Raw genomic sequence first — 20,300 nt, forward strand, 5'->3', positions numbered from 1 at the left:
GGTGGTGACAATAGTGGTGCTGATGGAGGTGGTGGTGCTAATGGTAGTGATGGTGGTGGGGCTGATGATGATAGAGGTTGTAATGGTGGTGATGGTGATGGAGGTGGTGGTGATGAAGGTGGTGCTAATAGAGGTGGTGGTGGTGGTGGTAGTGGTGGTTATGAGGTGGTGGTGGTGATAGTGGTGGTGGTGGTAGTGGTGGTGGTGATAGTGGTGGTGGTGATGTTGGTGGGAAGTAGGAAAATAGATTGTTGCAGAAAAAGAAAAAGTAGGTTCCTCCCTATTTTTTGTAAGGCACATGCTAGTAAATTGCCTATGTTAGTTATGTTATATAATTTGGGCTTTCTATCAGAACCAAAATTATGCTCCTAATCTGTTTCCTCATCTTAGTCTGATGCTTTCTTTTTCCCAGGCAATTGCAGATACTCCATCATTTATCTTTCTTTGGGTAGGCGATGGTGTGGGACTTGAGCAAGGCCGTCTTTGTCTAAAGAAGGTATGTTGCTTTAAGTTTTTATATAAATGGACAATCAGTACATTCTTATTTAAACGCTGGTAGGTGGAATACACCAATCCATACATCCAAAAAATAATACATTGTTGAAATCAACATCATTAATAATGACTAAATACTAGTCTATATGCTTTTATGTGGGAAGTGCCTTGCTGATTGGTTTCTGAGACCAACATCTTTGCCAATTTCTAGAAATTGCTTTAGTGCTAGTCCTATGTTGGTCATATTTTTTGTTGATGAATTTAGTCGTGGATGCAAGGAAATTATATTTGTACCTCTTTGTGTGTCGCCAAAGCTTTATGTTGCTATTTCATGGAAATACTTTTAAGTGTTGTCTGTTCTTAAGTTTTAGAAAGTACAAAGCTTTTCTGTAATGACAAAAGTTTAATTTTTTATAGGTGTTTTCTTGTTTTAACAATATGTGTCGGATATGTGGTGTTTTAATTTTTGAACGCTATCCTTCATTTTTTGAGCTCTTATGTATGTGGTGACCTCTTGTGGATATCAAGCACCCAGTCATCTAGTTTTATGTTTTGTTGACCTAGGACCCCATGCTAGCAACTGAGAGTATGTGGGTATCTGGTGATCCACAGTTTTAATGAATGTCCTATAACCTTTAGTTATGGAATCTATGGGAGCTAATTCCTCAACTCACCTTTCTTCTTAATTTAAAAAAAAACACGTGGCTGTTCACAAGTATCTCATATTTTTAAAACAGTGCTATTTTATGAGATTCCCAGGAAACAAAAATAAGGGTATTCCATAGAAATATTCTGGAGAAGTGTTGGCAAACTTTAATATTACTGTAATATTTCTGTGAACACATCACATGATAATTTCCTCTGTTTGAAAATTAATATAATAAATTCTCCTCTGTTAAATAAAATCTTTTGTTAATTTCATATTTTTTTTAACAGTGAGGTTTCCCTGAGAAAAACTTATTTTTGAATTTTCTTAAGATATTGCGTTGCAAAAAAAGTTGTTGAAGATGAGGTGTCCTAAAAAATAATGCAGTTGATAATTCTGAATAGTGGAAAATGTCATCTTCGTTTTTTTTTCTCTTGTTGGAACTTTGATTATCAGATTTAATGATTATATTTTCACTGTTTAGCTTTTGGACTTGAGTCCTGTTCCAGGGAAGTCAGCATTTTCCATGTGGACTTGTTTGGAACTAGGAAGTGTTGCCATGTATAATCAATGAGAAAGATGTATGAATAGATAAAACATGTGTGCTTGTGCATCAAGATGAACTCCTTATTGAAGCATGATTTGCTTTGTTGTGTAGCACATCTAGGTACTCATGCTTTTGACTACTATGCATATTCAGGTTTTGATTATCAAGCCACATTAGGTTTAGGATGAGCGCCTGCCACAACCCGTTGGAGAACAATAATAATTAGCATGATTTGCTTTGTTGTGTAGCACATCTAGGTACTCATGCTTTTGACTACTATGCATATTCAGGTTTTGATTATCAAGCCGTATTAGGTTTAGGATGAGCGCCTGCCGCAACCCGTTGGAGAACAATAATAATTAGCATGATTTGGTGTTGCAGATATGCTCCACCAGGTTTCTCATTGCTGAGTTTGAAAATCTGATGAGTGACAGATGACCATGTTCTCATGGAAATAAAATATGAAAGTTTCACCTAAACATATGATAATTTGATCATATTATCTTTAAATGTCATATCATGTCACTTTATTCTTGAGGCTTTATGACTTAGAACTTCTGATTAAACTAAATGTAGTCATACAATATCTTTGAGGTGATCCTCATTTCCCCATGATGAAAGTAGTGTGTGTCAAGGTTATTCTGTTACCTTTTCATACACTAAATCTTTTCTTTTATTATAAACTACTCATAAAAACTGCAATTTCTTTTTATTTGTGTGTTAATAAGACTTCATGTATGCTTCCGCCCCTTTTGTTCTTAATTTTTTGCTACTAATTCTACTTTAGTTTCTGTTGGACTAGAGTTTTGATAATGCATAACCTTGGTTTGTTTTTCTGAATAATATTTGTACTTCTATAACCAGTGCCATCTGATGAGCTTGAATTGTTGATTTCAGTGGGGATTCCGGAGGTGCGAGGATATTTGTTGGGTGAAAACTAACAAATCAAATGCAACCCCAGGACTGCGCCATGATTCTCATACTTTGTTTCAGCGTTCAAAGGTTGGTACTGCTCTGTTGTACAATCTAACAAATAAACTTGGTTTCCAGAAAGGTAAACTTGCTTAGGCCTGATGTCCTATATCACATGAAAGAAACTTAGGTGGTTATGCTGAATGGGACCTAATCTGATTTGCGATCTATCTATGCTCGATTTAGGTTAGGTTTTTTTTTTCATGTGGTGTACAATTTATGCTGTTGGCTATCCTCTGCCTATATGGATTTGTAATTATATTGTCAGATAAATTTCTTGATTTGAGTTGGTGTATTGGTGACAGGAACACTGCTTGATGGGTATAAAAGGAACTGTCCGCCGCAGCACAGATGGGCACATTATCCATGCTAACATTGATACAGATATAATAATTGCTGAAGAACCACCGTACGGTTAGTGTTTCATCTTTGTTCTTTTTGGAACCTTTGTCTGCTACTGCAGTTCTTGGGCATATTCAGATACTGGTGCCCTTCTGTTTTAAAAGCATCTGAATATGCTGGATTATGTACCATGTTAATGACTGTTTGAATTTGCATCTGATTGTTTATCCATGATTTGGGGGTCTTCTTGACACACACATACACAGTGTGTGCGTGGGCGGCGCACATGCATATGCATATATGCTACAATAGGCTGTATGAACAATGTACTTGGAAATCATTGGTGCAAGTTGAAGTCACTCAGTCTGATCACATAGATGTATTTAGCATGATTTGTTTGCTAATATCACATGGATCATGCTTTTTTTTATAATGTAAAAATGTGGTATTTTGAGTCAAATTTTTGCACATTGTAGGCATAGTCACAAATCTCATTCTCGGAATATTCTCGGCAAAGGAATATCTCGGGATCTTTTCAAAAAATGAGTTTTTCTCAGAAAATTTTTGGGAAAATCTCGGCAAATAAAAAAATAAAAAATATATAATATATTAAGAGAGAGAGAGAGAGAGGCCCTAAAGGGGTTTGGCGTAGTGGGATGGGGCCTAGGCTGCTAGGCAGGCGGTCTAGGTTCAAATCCCATGGACGTCACCCCTTGCACAAGCTGAAGCGTGGTGACTCCCCGGGGGCAAGGGGTAAGACCTCGGAGTTTTACGCTGCCAGGACAGTGATCGTAAGTACCGCAGGCAGAGCCAGCGCGGCTAGGTCTCTGATCCTGGGGGGCGGTTTCTCCGTGTAAATATCAAAAAAATATATTAAGAGAGAGAGAGGGTGTTTGACTTGGGCAAGAACACAAAACACAAGTATGCAATGAACGAGAGAAGTTTAAATGGATATTGGAATTTAGTATATATACTGCATAATAAGTGACCTCCTTTCAAGGGACTTGAAATAGTCCCATATCGCACAGAGTGGGGGAGGGAGGGCCTTCCACATCTTATAAAATGAGGTGAAGGCCCTCCTTCCCGCAGCATAGCCTGGTTTGCCATTTTCCAAGGGCAGGCAGCAATCAATGCTGCCTGCCATGCGGCATTAAATGTTGCTGCCTGCCATGCAGCATTCGCTGCTTTACAAGGCAGTCATGCAGCATTGAATGCCTGGTATTCAATGCTGTTACGTGAAAAAAAAGAAGACTGCCATCAAAACCATGTCAGTAATTCAAGTGTTTTTTTCTGATGTTTTTTTTCAGATTTCATGAAAAAAACACGAGATATTGAGTTTAAGCAAGATTTATTTCATTTGATATTTATGTTGTGTTTTTATCACGAGATATTCAAAATATCGGCGATATTTGTTACTATGATTGTAGGCCATTGTTTTTTTATTTCGAAGCCTTTGAAAAACCTGCCTACTCATTTGCAAACACATGATCCAAAGCTTGTTTTCTGCTAACAAACCATGCAGATCACGTCTGTAGAGTCAGATCTACCAGAAATTGAAAAATGTGAAAAATGGATTTTATACTCTAGATTGTATGTACAGTCAACTGTACCAAACTTATCTCTTTCTCTCCATCTTTTTGTGAACCAAAATTCTCTCTCTCTCTCTGTATATATATATATATATAAGAGAGAGAGAGAGAGAGAGAGAGAGAGAGAGAGAGAGAGAGAGAGAGAGAGAGAGAGAGAGAGAGAGAGATGAGAACTAGAATTATGGGTATTTCCAACACTTTTTTTGCAAATCCAACCATGTGAATGTGCTCGACATGGTGAATTTGCTAGGAATAAACCATTGGATCATGTATTTTCAATGAAAAAATCTGTTTTTTGAATGCTTGAATATTTATGAAGATTATGAGCCATTGATTTTAAAGCCTTAAAAAAATCTCGTTTATGCATCAAAATCGGACGATTCAAGAATGAGTTCTTATGAAACCAGGCATGCAGATCACATCTGTATGGTTAGATTCAAGAGAAAAGAACAAAAAATCCATGAAATTCGCGGTTCACACATTAGTTCTTATATTTTCGGTTCTCATATTTTAGTGATTATATATATATATATATATAATCACATGCACACACATCTTGACCAGGAAAACATAAAAAGAATAAAAGACAAAAAATAAAATATGATCAGCCCCTAATGGGCTGATGCCTATTACAGTAAAAAGATCGAAATACCGCTGATGGGTATTTCGGTTTTTATATATATATATATAACAGTAACATGGGTACTTCTGGGATGCTTCTGTACCAAGAGTTTGCCAAGTAGAAAATGAAATTGAGGTGTCGAGAGCACTTTAGTGAAGAAGTCCGCGAGTTGGTACTCCGATGGAACATAAGGCAATGTGATGGTCTTTCTTAGAAATTCTTCACGAATATAGTGACAATCCGTTTCGATATGTTTTGTCCTCTCATCGAATGTATGATTGCTTGCAATGTAGACCGCGCTACGATGTGAATTTCCAAGTCCTCTAGTAGTTGCCACAACTATACTAAATCAAATGTGGTCGTTGCCATGTCATGATACTCAGCTTCAGTGGAGGAAAGCGACACCTTCTGACATGAAATTAGGGAATCACCTATAAACACACATAAACCAGTGGTTAAGCGTCTATCATTTACGTTCCCTCCCCAGTCAGAATCAGAATATACAATGACTTCTAATGAGGAAGAGGATGATAAAAACAATCTCTCATTGATGGAATTCTTAATATATCTAACAATTCTCATTTAAGCACTTGTATGTACTGTAGTGTGAGTATGCTGAAATTGACTAACAGAGTGAATAGCATGAGAAATATCAGGACGAGTAATTGAAAGATATGACAAAGCTTCAATCATTTGTCTGTACGAAGTTGGATCTTGTAGAGGTTTTTGTTAAAATATGTATATATAAATATATATCTATATATATACATATACTTATATATATACATGCATATATATATATATATATATATTTATAATTCAAATACCCGAAAGGGGTATTTGTGTAATTCCCATGTATTTTTTTACTTTTTCTTTTTCTTTTTGTTTCTCTTTTCTTTTCTTTTACTTTTCCTTTTTTTCCCTTTTTTCTTTTTATTGTAAGAGGACCACTAGGGGCCCCACCTGGGGCTCCCAACAACTACAAGGGAGCCCCTATGTGGTCCCTTCCTCTACCTTTTCTCCTCTATAAAAAGAGGGCCCTTCCTCTTGCATTGTAATGGGTTTTTCACCCTTTTCTTTCTTTCTTCAATAATATTCAACTTATGACTTTTAGTCATTTTCTCCTTTAGTGGGTTTTGTATACACTTTTAGTGTGTGTTCTTGGCTTCACTCTTCTAAAAGAGTGGTTTGCTTTGTTGGTGCTTTCGCCCTTTTCATTACATGGTATCAGAGCCAGGTTGGTGATCGGGCTTCTCTTCTTTTTTGGTATCTTGGGACGTGTGTCTCTCAAGTTTTTGAAGAAAGGAAGGCTATTCGGTACCTATGGAGCACGAATCTAAAGTAGAACTCTCTTTTAAGCTCAATGGATCCAATTACCTTATGTAGGCCTCCGCTATGGAAAATCATCTAAGAGGTAAGAAACTTTGGGGTTTTGTTGTGGAAACTACTCCCGAACCCTCTCTTGTTCTCACTAAAATTGAAAGTGGGATTGAAAAAGCTTTAGATGGCGATGAACGCATCAAAGCTATCAATAACCATCAATCCAAAGTTGAGGATTGGGAAAGTAACCATGCCAAAATCTTGGCATGGTTTATGAACAATGTTGACCTCAAAAATTGTGCCAACATTGCTAAGTTTAGAAGAGCTAATGAGGCATGGTTCTTTCTTAAGGGTATGTATACCCAAAAGGATCTAACTAGACAATTTTTTTGTCAAGAAAAAATTTCTTCTACTAGACAAGCGAATATGAGTGTCCGTGATTACTTTAGTTCTTTAACCCCCCTTTGGGATGAGCTTGTTCTTCTTGAGCCCAAATAGGTGGCTCCGGAAGATATTGAGTTAAGAAGAGAACAAATTGAAAATGAGCATTTTTTCCAATTCCTCCATGGTCTTCGGTCGGAATTTGAACAAGTTAGGGCATCCCTTCTCCATAGAAATAAAGCCTTACCCATTGAAGACGCTCTTGCCGAAGTATGCCAAGAAGAAACTCGTCTTGGCATAAGTATTAAGAGTGATGAAATTTTGGCTGTTACTAGGCCCAGATCAAATGTAAAAGCATAAAGACCTTCCCACTTTAACAAAAATAGTGGATATAGAAAGAGAGTGATTTGTCACTATTGTAATGAACCGGGACATATCAAGCCGGTTTGCCCAAAGCTTAAACGAAAAGTGGCCGCAGTTGGAGAAAATTCTTCAAAGAAGGAAGAAGAAAGCATCAAGGAAGGAGATATCAAAGAAACTTTCAACCATATCTCCGAAGTTCTCCAACATCTTCTCAAGACTTCTTCATCTTCAACATCAGGAGCCGCCATCGCCTATTCTTCATCACCTCCAGGTATGTGGATACTAGACTTCGGTGCTTCTTTTCATATGACATCTCATAAAAAACTCTCTTTCTAATATTTTTTCCGAACCCATATCTTCTTATGTTTCAACGGCCGATGGGACATCCTTAAAAATTGAAAGTATTGGAACACTTGATTTTAAGACTTCTCAAAACTTTTTCGTTCCTAAAGTAAGAGTCGCTCCAAAAATTAATCTAAAACTTTTTTCTGTTTCCCAAATCACCGATCATGGATGCTAAGTCTCTTTCTCACCTAAAGATTGCACCGTGCAGGATCTCCAGTCAGGGAAGTTGATTGGGCAAGGCCATAGAAGGGGTGATCTTTATTTTATGGACTTTTTGACTCTTCCATCGAAGTCATTTTGTAATCTTATAAAGGATAAAAGTATTGGAGTTTGGCATGAGAGACTTGGTCATCCAAATTTTGTAAAGATGTCTCTTTTTCCTTTTTTGAACAATACTTGTAAAGTTAAACACATGACTTGTAAAGATTGCATTTTTGGGAAATCTAAAGCTATCCATTTCCTCAAAGAAATTATGTCACCACTCGGCCTTTTGAACTTGTTCATTCTGATGTATGGGGACCTTCCCCTATTTTATCCAAAGGAGGCTTTTCATACTATGTGGTCTTTATTGATGATTTCACTCGATTTACATGGATTTACTTCTTGAGTCGCAAATCCGAAGTTTTCTCCTTTTTTAAAGAATTTCATGTAATGATTAAAAATCAATTTTTAGGAAACCTATCCATTCTTAGATCCAATTCGGGAGGCAAATATATGTCCAATGAATTTCAAATCTATTTGAAAGAAAATAGTATTTGTCATCAATGTTCTTGTCCAAACACTCCGCAACAAAATGGTTTTGCAGAAAGAAAGCATAGACACATAATAGAAACCACAAGAACTTTATTAATTTCAAAGAACATTCCAAAATCCCTTTGGGCCGAAGCGGTTCTAACATCAACATATCTTATCAATAGAACTCCTTCATCTTCTTTGAAAAATCTTTCTCCATTTGAAAACTTTACAATATGTCTCCCGATTATAAAAGAATAAGATTTTTCGGGTGTAAATGCTTTGTTCTAACTCACAAAAACGATAAACTTTCTTTAAGGGCGATTGAATGTATTTTCTTAGGATATGGCGAAAAACAAAAAGGTTATCGATGTTTTGACTTATTCAAAAACAAACTTTATATCTCAAAAGATGTCACGTTCTTAGAAGAAGAAAATGGTTTTTCGCATAAACTAAATGAAAATATTGATTACTCCTTTTTATTTGACTTGTTACCCCAAGAAAAGGTTATAGATGATCATGTTGAATCTAGTGAAGCTCTCGTAGAGGATCATTTTGAACCTCCAAATGATGGGCAACATGACCAACATGAAAATTTAGAAGAAAATATACCAAGTCAAACACAAGTTTACTCTAGAAGGAATGAAAGTAATCCTCCTTGTGTCCTTGAAAAATTTTCTCAAAACGAGTCGGTTGAAGAATCCTCTCAAAGAAGATCAAATCGTATTTCTAAAATACCAAATAGATTTGTATCTTATGATTCTTTTTCTCCAAATTTTCGAGCATGTTTGCTAGCCCTTCACTCATTCCATGAACCATCTCATTTTAATGATGCTAAACGATATGCTCATTGGAATGAAGCAATGAAACTTGAACTTAATGCACCTAAAAAGACACAAACTTGGGAAATTATTGATCCTCCTAATGGCAAGAAACCCATTGGATGTAGATGAGTTTTCAAAGTAAAAACTAAGAGTGATGACTCTTTAGAAAGATATAAGGCTAGGTTAGTAACCAAAGGATATGCCCAAGAATATAGGGTAGATTATGATGAAACTTTTGCCCCAGTTGCTCAAATGACTAGTGTTTGAGCTCTTATTGCAATAGCCTCTATTAAAAAATGGCCAATTTTTCAACTTGACGTTAAAAATGCCTTTTTAAATGGAAATCTAAGTAAAGTTTATATGGAACCACTTCCTGACATGAATTTAAATGGTAAAATTTTGAAATTGAAAAAGGTCTTATATGGTCTTAAGCAAGCTCCTAAAGCTTGGTATGACAAGTTTAGTAATCTACTAATCAATTTGAGATTTATTTCTTGTTATACTGACACTGCTCTTTTTATTAAGAAAACAGGTGACTCCATTGTTATTTTACTTCTATATGTTGATGATATGATCATCACTGGAAGTAACAAAAAAGGGAGTAAATGAAGTTAATGTCATGTTAAAGAAAACTTTTGATATGTATGACCTTGGATTTTTAAGATATTTTTTAGGTATTGAAGTGACATACTCTCCGCGAGGATATATTCTATCTCAAATGAAATTAGCAGCAGACATCTGTACCAAGTCAGGAGTATCTGATGAAAAGAAAGTGGAAACTCCTGAAGTTATTAATGCAAAGTTGAGACTTGAGGATGACGTTCTACTTGAGGATCCCACTCCCTATCGGTAATTGATTGGATCCCTTACTTACTTATCCATCGCCCGTCCAGATATTGCTCATGCAGTTCATACTGCAAGTCAATTTCAGCATGCTCCTACTATAGTTCACATGGCGACCATGATGCGAGTTGTGCGATACATCAAGAACACCATTTCCAAAGAGCTTTTCTTATCCTCTTCTTCATCTCTTAAATTAACTGCTTTTACTGATGCAGATTGAGGAGGAAATCTCAATGATCGTATCTCAACTACTGGTTTTTGCATTTTCCTAGGTGAATCTCTTATTTCGTGGAGATGTAAGAAGCAACAAAAAGTCTCTCTATCATCCACTGAAGCCGAATATCGGGCCATGACAATGACAACTATGAAAATTGTGTGGCTTAAAAGTCTCCTCTGTGACATGGGCCTCCTCATTTCTTCCTCCACCAAGATGTGTTGCGATAACAAGAGCGCAATTTACATTGCAAGCAACCGTACTTTCCATGAGCGCACCAAGCAGATTTCAATGGATTGTCACTATGTTCGAGACAAATTTCTCAAAGGAACAATCACACTACCATATGTCACTTCAGAATATCAGTTAGCGGATTTCTTCACCAAAGCGCTTCCAACTCCGCGTTTTTTGTTTCTCCTTGGCAAACTTTCGGTCTTCTCCCCGTAAAGTTTGAGGAGGCATGTTAAAATATGTATATATAAATATATATATACATGCATATATATATATATATAATATATATATATATATATTTATAATTCAAATACCTGAAAGGGGTATTTGTGTAATTCCCATGTATTTTTTTTACTTTTTCTTTTTCTTTTTGTTTCTCTTTTCTTTTCTTTTACTTTTCCTTTTTTTCCCTTTTTTCTTTTTATTGTAAGAGGACCACTAGGAGCCCCACCTTGTAGTCGTTGGGGCCCCAACGACTACAAGGGAGCCTTTATGTGGTCCCTTCCTCTACCTTTTCTCCTCTATAAAAAGAGGGCCCTTCCTCTTGCATTGTAATGGGTTTTCACCCTCTTCTTTCTTTCTTCAATAATATTCAACTTATGACTTTTAGTTATTTTTCCCTTTAGTGGGTTTTGTATACACTTTTAGTGTTTGTGTTATTGGCTCTTGGCTTCACTCTTCTAAAAGAGTGGTTTGCTTTATTGGTGCTTTCGCCCTTTTCATTACAATTTTCCATCATCTTTCTTTATTTTTGCATTCATGACCTTCGGAGTATCAACCCGTTTTTCATTTGAGAGTCCTGATCGTTCAATGATCTCTGCTGCATACTTAGTTTGTGATAAAAAATAACCAGAAGGTGAGTAAGCCACTTATATTCCAAGAAAATATCGTAAAAAACCAATGTCTGTCATATCAAAGTTATCTTTAAGAACATTTTTGATATGATTAACTCCCTGCTTGTCACCTCTTGTGATTATCATATCATCTACTTAAAGTAGTAATATCACCATTCCTCCATTGGAAAACTTAACAAATAATGCAGTATCAGTAAAACAAGATTTAAAATGAAGTGTCAGCACACTACTGAACCTATCATACCAAGCTTTAGGAGCTTGTTTTAAGCCCATACAAAGCTTTTCGTAACCGAAGGATTTTTCCATGTGTAAAATTCAAACCTGGTGAAGGATTCATGTAAACCTCCTCATTCAAATTACCATTCAAAAAAACATTTTTTACGTCCATTTGAAAGATAGATCATTTTTTAATTGATGCGATAAAAATGGGAGTTCTAACAATGGTCATTCGAGCAACTGGAGCAAACGTCTCGTCATAGTTTATTCCATATTCCATATTCTTGACTGTATCCCTTGGTTACTAACCTAGCTTTGTATATTTCTAATGTCCCATTCCATTTAGTTTTTATCTTGTAGACCCATCTACGTTCTATAGTCTTCTTTCCTTTAGGTAATGTTTAGATTTTTCAAGTTTTTACCTTTTCCAAAGCTTCTAATTTATCATTTATTGCCTTAATCCATTCTTGATGATTTTTAGCCTCATAGTAAGATGTCGGTTCTGAATATAAGTGTATGACCATTAAGCATGATCTATACCTTGGTTTAAAAGAATCATAGGATACAAATCTACTAGGAGCTTTTAAAATTCTTATGGATTTTCTAAGACTAATAATCTATATCTTGATTTTGAGAATATCTTTCTAAAACACATGGTGGATGATCTTCGGTACATCGAGCATAGGGTTGTATGTTATTATGAGATAGATCTATATTATTAAGACCCTAATTTATATTTTCATTTGCATCATGAGTGTCTTCATTTTCACTCTCATGCATTTTCACGCCTTTCATGTTCATTGACAAGGTAAAAAAGAAACAAATAATCACAACTCTTTTGGATTTTTTCTTTGTTAAAACCAATTTCATTTTCATGAAAAGTGACATTTCGAGAAACATATAATTTGTTTCTTTCAATGTCATAACATCAATGTCCCTTTTGGTTTTCAGCATAAAAAAACACAAGTGATTGCTTTTGGAGAAAGTTTGTCATTTTTATTGGTAAGGACAAAACATTACATCCAAGGATTCTTAACCTTTTATAATCGAGAGATGTTTTAAATAGTTTTTCAATAGAAGAAATATTTTCAATATTTTTTGAAGGCATTCTATTTATCAAATAGACTGCTGGAAGGGTGATTTCGGCCCAAAAACCTTTTGGAACTTTTCTAGACACAAAAAGTGTTCTAGTAGTCTCAATAATGTGTCTATACTTCTTCTCTGCTAATCCATTTTGTTGAGGAGTGTATGAATAAGATTTTTGATGAACAATCCCATGTAGACTAAGTTACTTTTCGAATTCTTTTGACACAAATTCTGCCCCGGAATCAGTTCTAAAGATTTGATTATTGGTTTTAACTTTTAAATTAATTGTTTATATAACAGTAATTTTTTTTAAAACAATCAAATACTTATAATTTTTGTTTAAGAAAAATTATCCAAGAATGTCTATTATAGTCATCTGCAAACACAACATAGTAGGATACACCATCGGGAGCCGGTATTGGTCCAAAGGGCAAAAACTTCATTTTACTAAAAATGCAATCATGACAAACAAATTCTTTTTCTTTATAACTTGTAAGAAATGAAAACAAGTGTAATTTGGACATGCTAGGATGTCTTAGAATTTTGTGCCAATTTTATATATCTTTATTTTCCATAAAATTAAAAAAAGTTTGTTTTGATAACTCAAGATTGTCTATTACATAGAGATCTACTCTTCTGTGGCCTCACCCAATCGACTTCCCGGATTGGAGATCCTGTATTAAACAATCATTAGATGAAAATTGTACTTTGTATCTATGATTTATAATTTGAGAAACAGATATGATATTTAAATTTAATTTTAGTACTACTCTAATATTTACTATGTGAAAGATTTGTTGTTTTTGAAAAATTTCATAACTTTTGATTTTTAAATATGTTCCATCAGCAATAAAAACAGAAGAATTATTTGGGTTAGCATGGCATTCGGATAGTATGAACTCATTTGGAGTCATGAAAAGATGCATCAGAATCAAAGATCAAAGAAGTCTTACAAGGGTCACCACTTGTGGACACGACGGCCGCTCTTGAGAAGGAAGAAACTTGAGTTTTGAACATTGGTTGTAGTGCCTCCATTAGTTGAGCCAAAGATAGCGAGCCGATACATTTGGAGTCGTCTACATCATTCTTTTCAACCGAAGTAACTTTTTTGTCATTTCTATGATTATTTTTCTTTCTTTTTGGGATAAAAGGGCTTGACGTGTCCCCGTTCATAACAATGATAGCATATGATTTTGCAACCTTTTTTGTATTCATGATCTCCTCTTTTGTCGTTTCTTTCATAGTTATTTGAGTTTCTTCTGTTCTCATTTTTCACAAAGTGAGGAGGTTTATAGCTCCTAATGTGATTGCCAAGCTTTGACATAGCAAGCACAAATTCTTCATCTTTTGAGGCAGATGATTTTTTAATCTATTTTCTTTCATAGTTAACTCCTCAAGAATTTCAACTATGGTTGGTACACCTCCTCTGTAAAGGAGAGCCGACTTGGTTCCTTCAAATTCGGGTTTAATACTGTTAATGAATTGGTAGAAATGCTCCGTTTTAATTTGGTTCTCACAGAGTTCTAAATCTTGAGGGCAATGCCATTTTTTTGGCTCAAGTAGAGTCAATTCATCCCAAAAGAGAGAGTGCATTATAGTATTCCCTAATGCTCATCTCTCCTTGAGTCATAATTCTTACTTTATTTTGAATATTGCATATGTAAGCAATATCTTTAAGACTATACATGTCTTTAAGATATTTTCATGCATCACTAGCGAAATAAAATTTTGCTAGACTAGAGCACTTGTAGATGTCCACACTATTGATGAGTCATCCAATTATCTTGGAATGTCTCATTTTTCATTTTTTTCATTTTCTTTTATAATCAGAAACAGATTTAGACATTTCTTCTCCTTGAAGAGCAACTTTCTTCACATTCTCAATTTTGGTAAAGATGAGTTTGGGCTCTTTTTCAGTACCATCAACCAAACCCCATAGACCCTTTTATCATATTTTGTGCTTCGCTATTGATGCCCACGTCACATAGTTTGTATCATTGAGTCGTATGAGAATGAAGATAATAACTTTCCTTTCATTCTCAATTCTTTTACAATAAAGAGAAAGAAGAGAGAGAGAGAGAAGGATAATACAAGATTTGAGAGATGGCATGCTTTTCGATGCAACGATCCACGATTCGTTGTTTTACTAGGCTCACGATATTCCTTTTGATGTTATCATGATCCTTCTCTTAATACTATTGGAATTATACCAAGCTCTGATACCATGTAATGAGACATACTAAATCCAAAATGCGTCACTTATGGACATGCAAGAACACATTTCCATCAAGTAGAATACTTGATTGAATAACTTAACCACCCACACAAGGGTCAAAATATCTTTGTTATTGCATAGAAGCACTCTTAGAAGAGTGAGAAATACAAGGGCCTATTTATAATACAAAACGGTACTAAAGAGGGCGGCTCCATATGGCTGTTGGTCTGCTCTCAACGGTCACATTTGTGACCGTTGGGGGCAGCTCCATGCTGTTGGGCTGTCCCCAACGGTCACAGAGCTGTCTCATCAAGTATGAAAAGACTTATTACACCAAAAATAAAAAGAATAAAAGACAAAAAATAAAATATGATCAGCCCCTAATGGTCTGACACCTATTACAGTAAAAAGACCGAAATACCCCTGATGGGTACTTCTGTACCTGTGTCGACATGGGTGTGGGTACTAGTATGTTTGGGTATGGCTCAAACCATCTTTTTAATCTGAAGCTGACCCGTACCTGGCCCATTTTCCTATTTTCTAAGTAGTCAATTTCTGGTCAAACGTGACGGGTCATTTTTGTTCATTTTTTGAGATCTATAGAGGGTCGACGGTTTTCATCCATTTGTTTGTGTTATAAACTTATATATGTATATATTTTAGATCTCTTGACCTATGTAATGAGTACTTCCTGGAAGCTCCTGTCCTGTGCCTGTGTTGACTTGGGCACAGGTGATGGTATGTTCGGGTACAGGTCAGACTACTTTTTTAAGGATCTGAGATAGACATGTCCCGTTTTCCTATTTTGTAAGCATCAATATCTGGTCAAACATGAAGGGTCATTTTTTGTCCATTTTATGGTGCATAAAGAATGTATTTCATTCATTCTTGCATGGTACGTGTACTGTTGTATATATATATATATATATATATATATATATATATATATATGACTGCATCCCTACCAAATGGTACCCGATTGCTTGGGCGCATCAATTTTTTACAGATGTGTTCAGCATGATTGATTTACTAGAAATTGACACTTGGATCATTTGATTCAGATGCATGGATAGGTTTTTATAAGATTAAAAAATCAACAGTCTACAATTTTCATAAATTTTTGAGGCTTCAAATACCATTTTCCATCCAAAATGCATGATCCAAGTGTCAATTTCTAGTAAATCAATCATGCTGAACACATCTGTAAAGTCAGAATTTCAAAAAAGCACCAAAACAATTCTTAGTGGGTATGGTTGGTACGTTTTCTATCTGGTAGGTTTCCATGTATATATATATATATGTATATATCATGTGTATATGTGTATGTATATAGCCGTGCCTCATACCTAGACTTTTAGAATTTCCTGTGTCACACCCTATGTACCGGCACCTGTACCAATTCCTATGTGCCTGACATAGGTTTCTACCATAGTTGGCAAACTCGGCGAGTCAACTCGTGACTCGCCCGAGTCGTTCGTCTCGGATCGGTCCCTAACTGTGTCAAGAAATCAGTATGACTCAGTTAGGGACTAAACTCGGTCGGGTCAATGTTTTGACTCGGTCAATTCAGCTAAAAACTGGTCAAGTTGTCCGAGTTTATCGGCCATGATGCTTTAAAAATGAACTGGTTCATTTTTTGTTTCAGAATTTAAACCATTAATAAGGCTGTTTTAAATTTCTAATGCTGGAGTTTTTGAAAGAGGGACTCTGTACACCACCTTCCAACGTTGGACTTTTTGGAAAGTCGATTACTATAGTTGATGGATGCATGGTATTTGGTAAGGTATTAATTGTGTGTGTGAGAGAGAGAGAGTTAACTGACAATAATGGTACTATATTTACCAAAAAAATAATGCCAATTTTTAATGCATCTTAAATAACTCATGCAGTTAATCTGTGAGTTTAAAATCTCATATTTAATATATATATATATATATCATTATAAATTGTGATATTTACATTTTATCACATATATTGCAATATTTTACAAATATCATGTTGTTTGATAGTTTTAACAGTGCTAAATTTGTTTTTTTGGTGATATTTGGAAAATATGATAATTTTCACACTGCACATGCTTACATGTTTTTTTAACTTATATGTATTGTTATATATGACAAAACACAGTTATATTTTAATTATTTAAGTTTTTTATTACAAAATTTATATTTATTATTATTTTTTTATAAAATAATTAAAAAGCAATGACTTGCCCGAGTGGCCGAGTTTCATGTGGCCGATCCGATATCGAGTTTCGAGAATTGCAACCATGGTCTCTACTCTCTAGTATTCGTCAACAAGACACTCTCAAGATAAAGGTCTTTTTTTATATATGGGGAAACCTTGGGAAAATATGAGCATTTTAGAAATTGACAAAATGAGAAATTTTGGGATAAAAAGAAAAATAGGTTAAGCAAGGTACCTTAAATTTGAGTGAGAAAATGATTGACAATCTAAATAACCCAAAGTTTATTGAATTTATGGTGTTACTACTAAAAATTTGACAGTTAACAAGTTACAAGCATTAAGACATGAATAAAATGAAATGAATCCACTTTAACATAAAAAATCAAGTAAACAATTAGCTATAAAGCAAGCGACAAAAAAATATAGAACAAATTAACTTCATGTAGGAAATGTTGAGTCGTTATAAGTAGAGACCAGAAGTCATAATATCCTTGCCAGTGGCATCATTGCAATCATGCCATAATAAATATCCTTATCACTCTATTTCCTCTAAAAAATCTATTTTCTGAATACAGTTTGATTCACATTTGATCTTTTCATCTTTATACTTTGTTCTTCATAGCATATTCATGTGCACACCTATCAAATCATTGAAGATCTTTGGTAAAAGTTGATTTTTTTCTTCGTAAATGTGGCATCAAATGCGCAAGTCCTCTTGTAAACTGAAGAACGGCATAGTTGGTCTAAAATTTTTGTACTAAGTTGCACAACTTGACAAATATTTCCCATCAGAATTCTGGAAAAGGTAAAAGCACTCTATTTGCTAATTTCATACTGCCACATTAAAATTTTAATAACGTGACATATATAAAAGATAACTGAAAATACGTATATATAAGGAGAAAAACTTGGATGTGCCAAGTAGATGAGATTGGCCAACCCTTTTGAAACGATTTGGAATCTCTTGCAGAGTACTTTATCAACTCTAGTGCCAACTCCTTGCATTAAAACCATTCTAGTGGTAACAATGTCAAGCGGCTTCTTATCCCCAAAAAAGGGGGATTTAAATATGCTGCTATTATATATAAAGTTTTATGCACAAACTCCTTCCATCTATAGTCAGTGATATCCTAGTATTCTGTATACTTACTGAGATCAGCATTGTGGACTGATGTCTTCTTTTGTTCCATGCTCGCTTCATAAACATAACAGATGCTAGCTCCTTGTCTGTCATTATTAATGCACTTGATGACTCACAATCATAACAATCTCATTTCCGCTTCTCCAAAAATCTTCTCCTGAATTGTTTATATTATTCTATATTTCTTTCTTTGCTAGTAACCTAAGATTCTCCATTTAGACGAGATAACCATAGACCTAAGTGTTCCTCTTTTCTCATAATTGGCTAAAAATATGTAAATAGAGAAGCATTGTGAAGATAGGACTTTGCAGTTCTCTTCCCTTGGTGTGGTTCCTCATTTTATCATAACTAAACTGTGAATTGTGAGTAAGCAATGATGCTTAAACCTATGTTTGCCTACTTAGGACTTAGATTGCTTGGTTGAAGCTGGCTTGCATGCAAGTCAGGCCTGTGGCAGGCAGATGAGTGCTGCCCAGACTGTCTGCATGATGATACTTTGCGTTCAACATTGTTGTCCATACTTCACTATATCATGTAACTAACAGAATTCATATGGCTAATTTTGTGTCAGGCTCAACAGCGAAACCGGAAGACCTCTATCGAATAATTGAGCATTTTGCGCTGGGCAGTAGAAGGATCGAGCTTTTTGGAGAGGACCATAATATCCGTTCAGGCTGGCTAACTGTTGGAAAGGGTCTAACTTCATCAAATTTCAATTCAGAGGTATTCACTTCTATGTGATTATTGATTGATGTATTAGCATTTCAAAGGAAAATCCATTGACCTTAAGCATGATAATTTGCACCTTACACACACGTCCTAATGGCTCAAAGTCTCTATAGTTACCTCTAGGTCTTCTGCTGAAGGAAATGTATACGTATCCCATTACCTTTTCCTAAGGACAGACGAATCAAATGATATTTCTCTTAGTTTCTGCCTCTTCTCCAAACTTTTCCTTGCCATGATGGTTTAGTTCCTACTATTACAAGTGGTGTATGATACAGATTGGCTCTTAGATGCATCAATATACATGCCCCCCATCTTTGTCAAAACAAAAAATGAGATTTTTTCCACACACACACACACGAGTGTAGAAACATCTTTACACTACTAGTTTCTGACCATCATGTTGCTGGACTCCTTGGGGATGATAGTCTTAAAGGTGATGCTTCCTCTTTCGATATCTGGTCTTGCTGATTAAAAAACCAATTATAGCATCAGGTGCATGTCTCTGTGTGTGGGAAACAGATAAATCATATATTCCACAATCTTGCAGGCATATATCAAAAACTTCTCTGACAAAGATGGTAAAGTTTGGCAAGGTGGTGGTGGCCGAAACCCACCACCAGATGCTCCCCATCTTGTGGCTACAACTCCAGAGATCGAGAACCTCCGACCAAAGTCTCCACCACAGAAAAACCAGCAACAGCAGGCGTCGGTCATTTCTCAGGCTGCAGCAAGCTCTTCCAACAAAAGAGCAACAGGAAATTCACCTGGGCACCAGAATCAGATTGGACCCACTCTTACGCCATCCCCACCAGGTATTGGCATGAACCAGGAAGTATCCAGCCTGAATGTTCAGGGTGGAATGCCATGGGGTTCACCTATGGGGTTAAAGGGTATTGAGACTGGAAATGTGGTGACAGAAGATAAATTTTTTGATAATTATGAGTTTAATGTATCATGTGCGCAGGTGAGTGGCGAACATGTTGAGTTTGAGTCTCAGAGAACACTAAATATGTTGTGATTCTTTGGTTTATATTCTGGCATTGTTGCCTGTAATTTTATGCATGCAAGGAAAATATCCATTTTTCACAGTTTCTTTGATATTTCCTTTTACCTTTTTCTGAAATTATTTTGTGAAAATGTTTACTAGTTGCGCTTTTCTTAATTTTGTCTTGAAATACTGTTTGAAAATATAGCCAACCATGCTCTCCAGTGTAGAAGTTTTCTAAGAAAACTGTATGTTTTCATTCTTAGGTGTGTTTTTTGGCATTATTGCTAGATTTTGTGCAATCGAAGAAGTTGCTCAAAATTGTCTTTTGAGAATTTCTTTTTGCTCAACTTCGGACTCGAAACCATCTTGTGGAAGTGTACCAACCAAACTCAAAATGATTGAGATGCTTCTTTAA

The 20,300-nt window shown here is 35.4% G+C and overlaps 1 protein-coding gene across 1 annotated transcript in view; it reads left to right on the forward strand.

Annotated features, from left to right (window-relative positions):
* LOC149845004 (uncharacterized) overlaps nt 1–19,985 on the forward strand; it is a 36,844-nt gene extending 16,859 nt beyond the window's left edge. The window contains exons 3-7 of the mRNA XM_089995431.1: nt 413–496; nt 2,586–2,690; nt 2,966–3,074; nt 18,740–18,891; nt 19,445–19,985. Of these exons, the coding sequence (XP_089851557.1) occupies nt 413–496; nt 2,586–2,690; nt 2,966–3,074; nt 18,740–18,891; nt 19,445–19,915 (921 nt within the window). The 3' untranslated portion in view covers nt 19,916–19,985. The remainder of the gene's footprint in view (nt 1–412; nt 497–2,585; nt 2,691–2,965; nt 3,075–18,739; nt 18,892–19,444) is intronic.
* The last annotated feature ends 315 nt before the right edge of the window (nt 19,986–20,300 follow it).

Source organism: Nuphar pumila, chromosome 2 (assembly GCF_984573655.1).
Source record: "Nuphar pumila chromosome 2, dmNupPumi1.hap1.1, whole genome shotgun sequence".
Classification (NCBI taxonomy): Eukaryota; Viridiplantae; Streptophyta; class Magnoliopsida; order Nymphaeales; family Nymphaeaceae; genus Nuphar; species Nuphar pumila.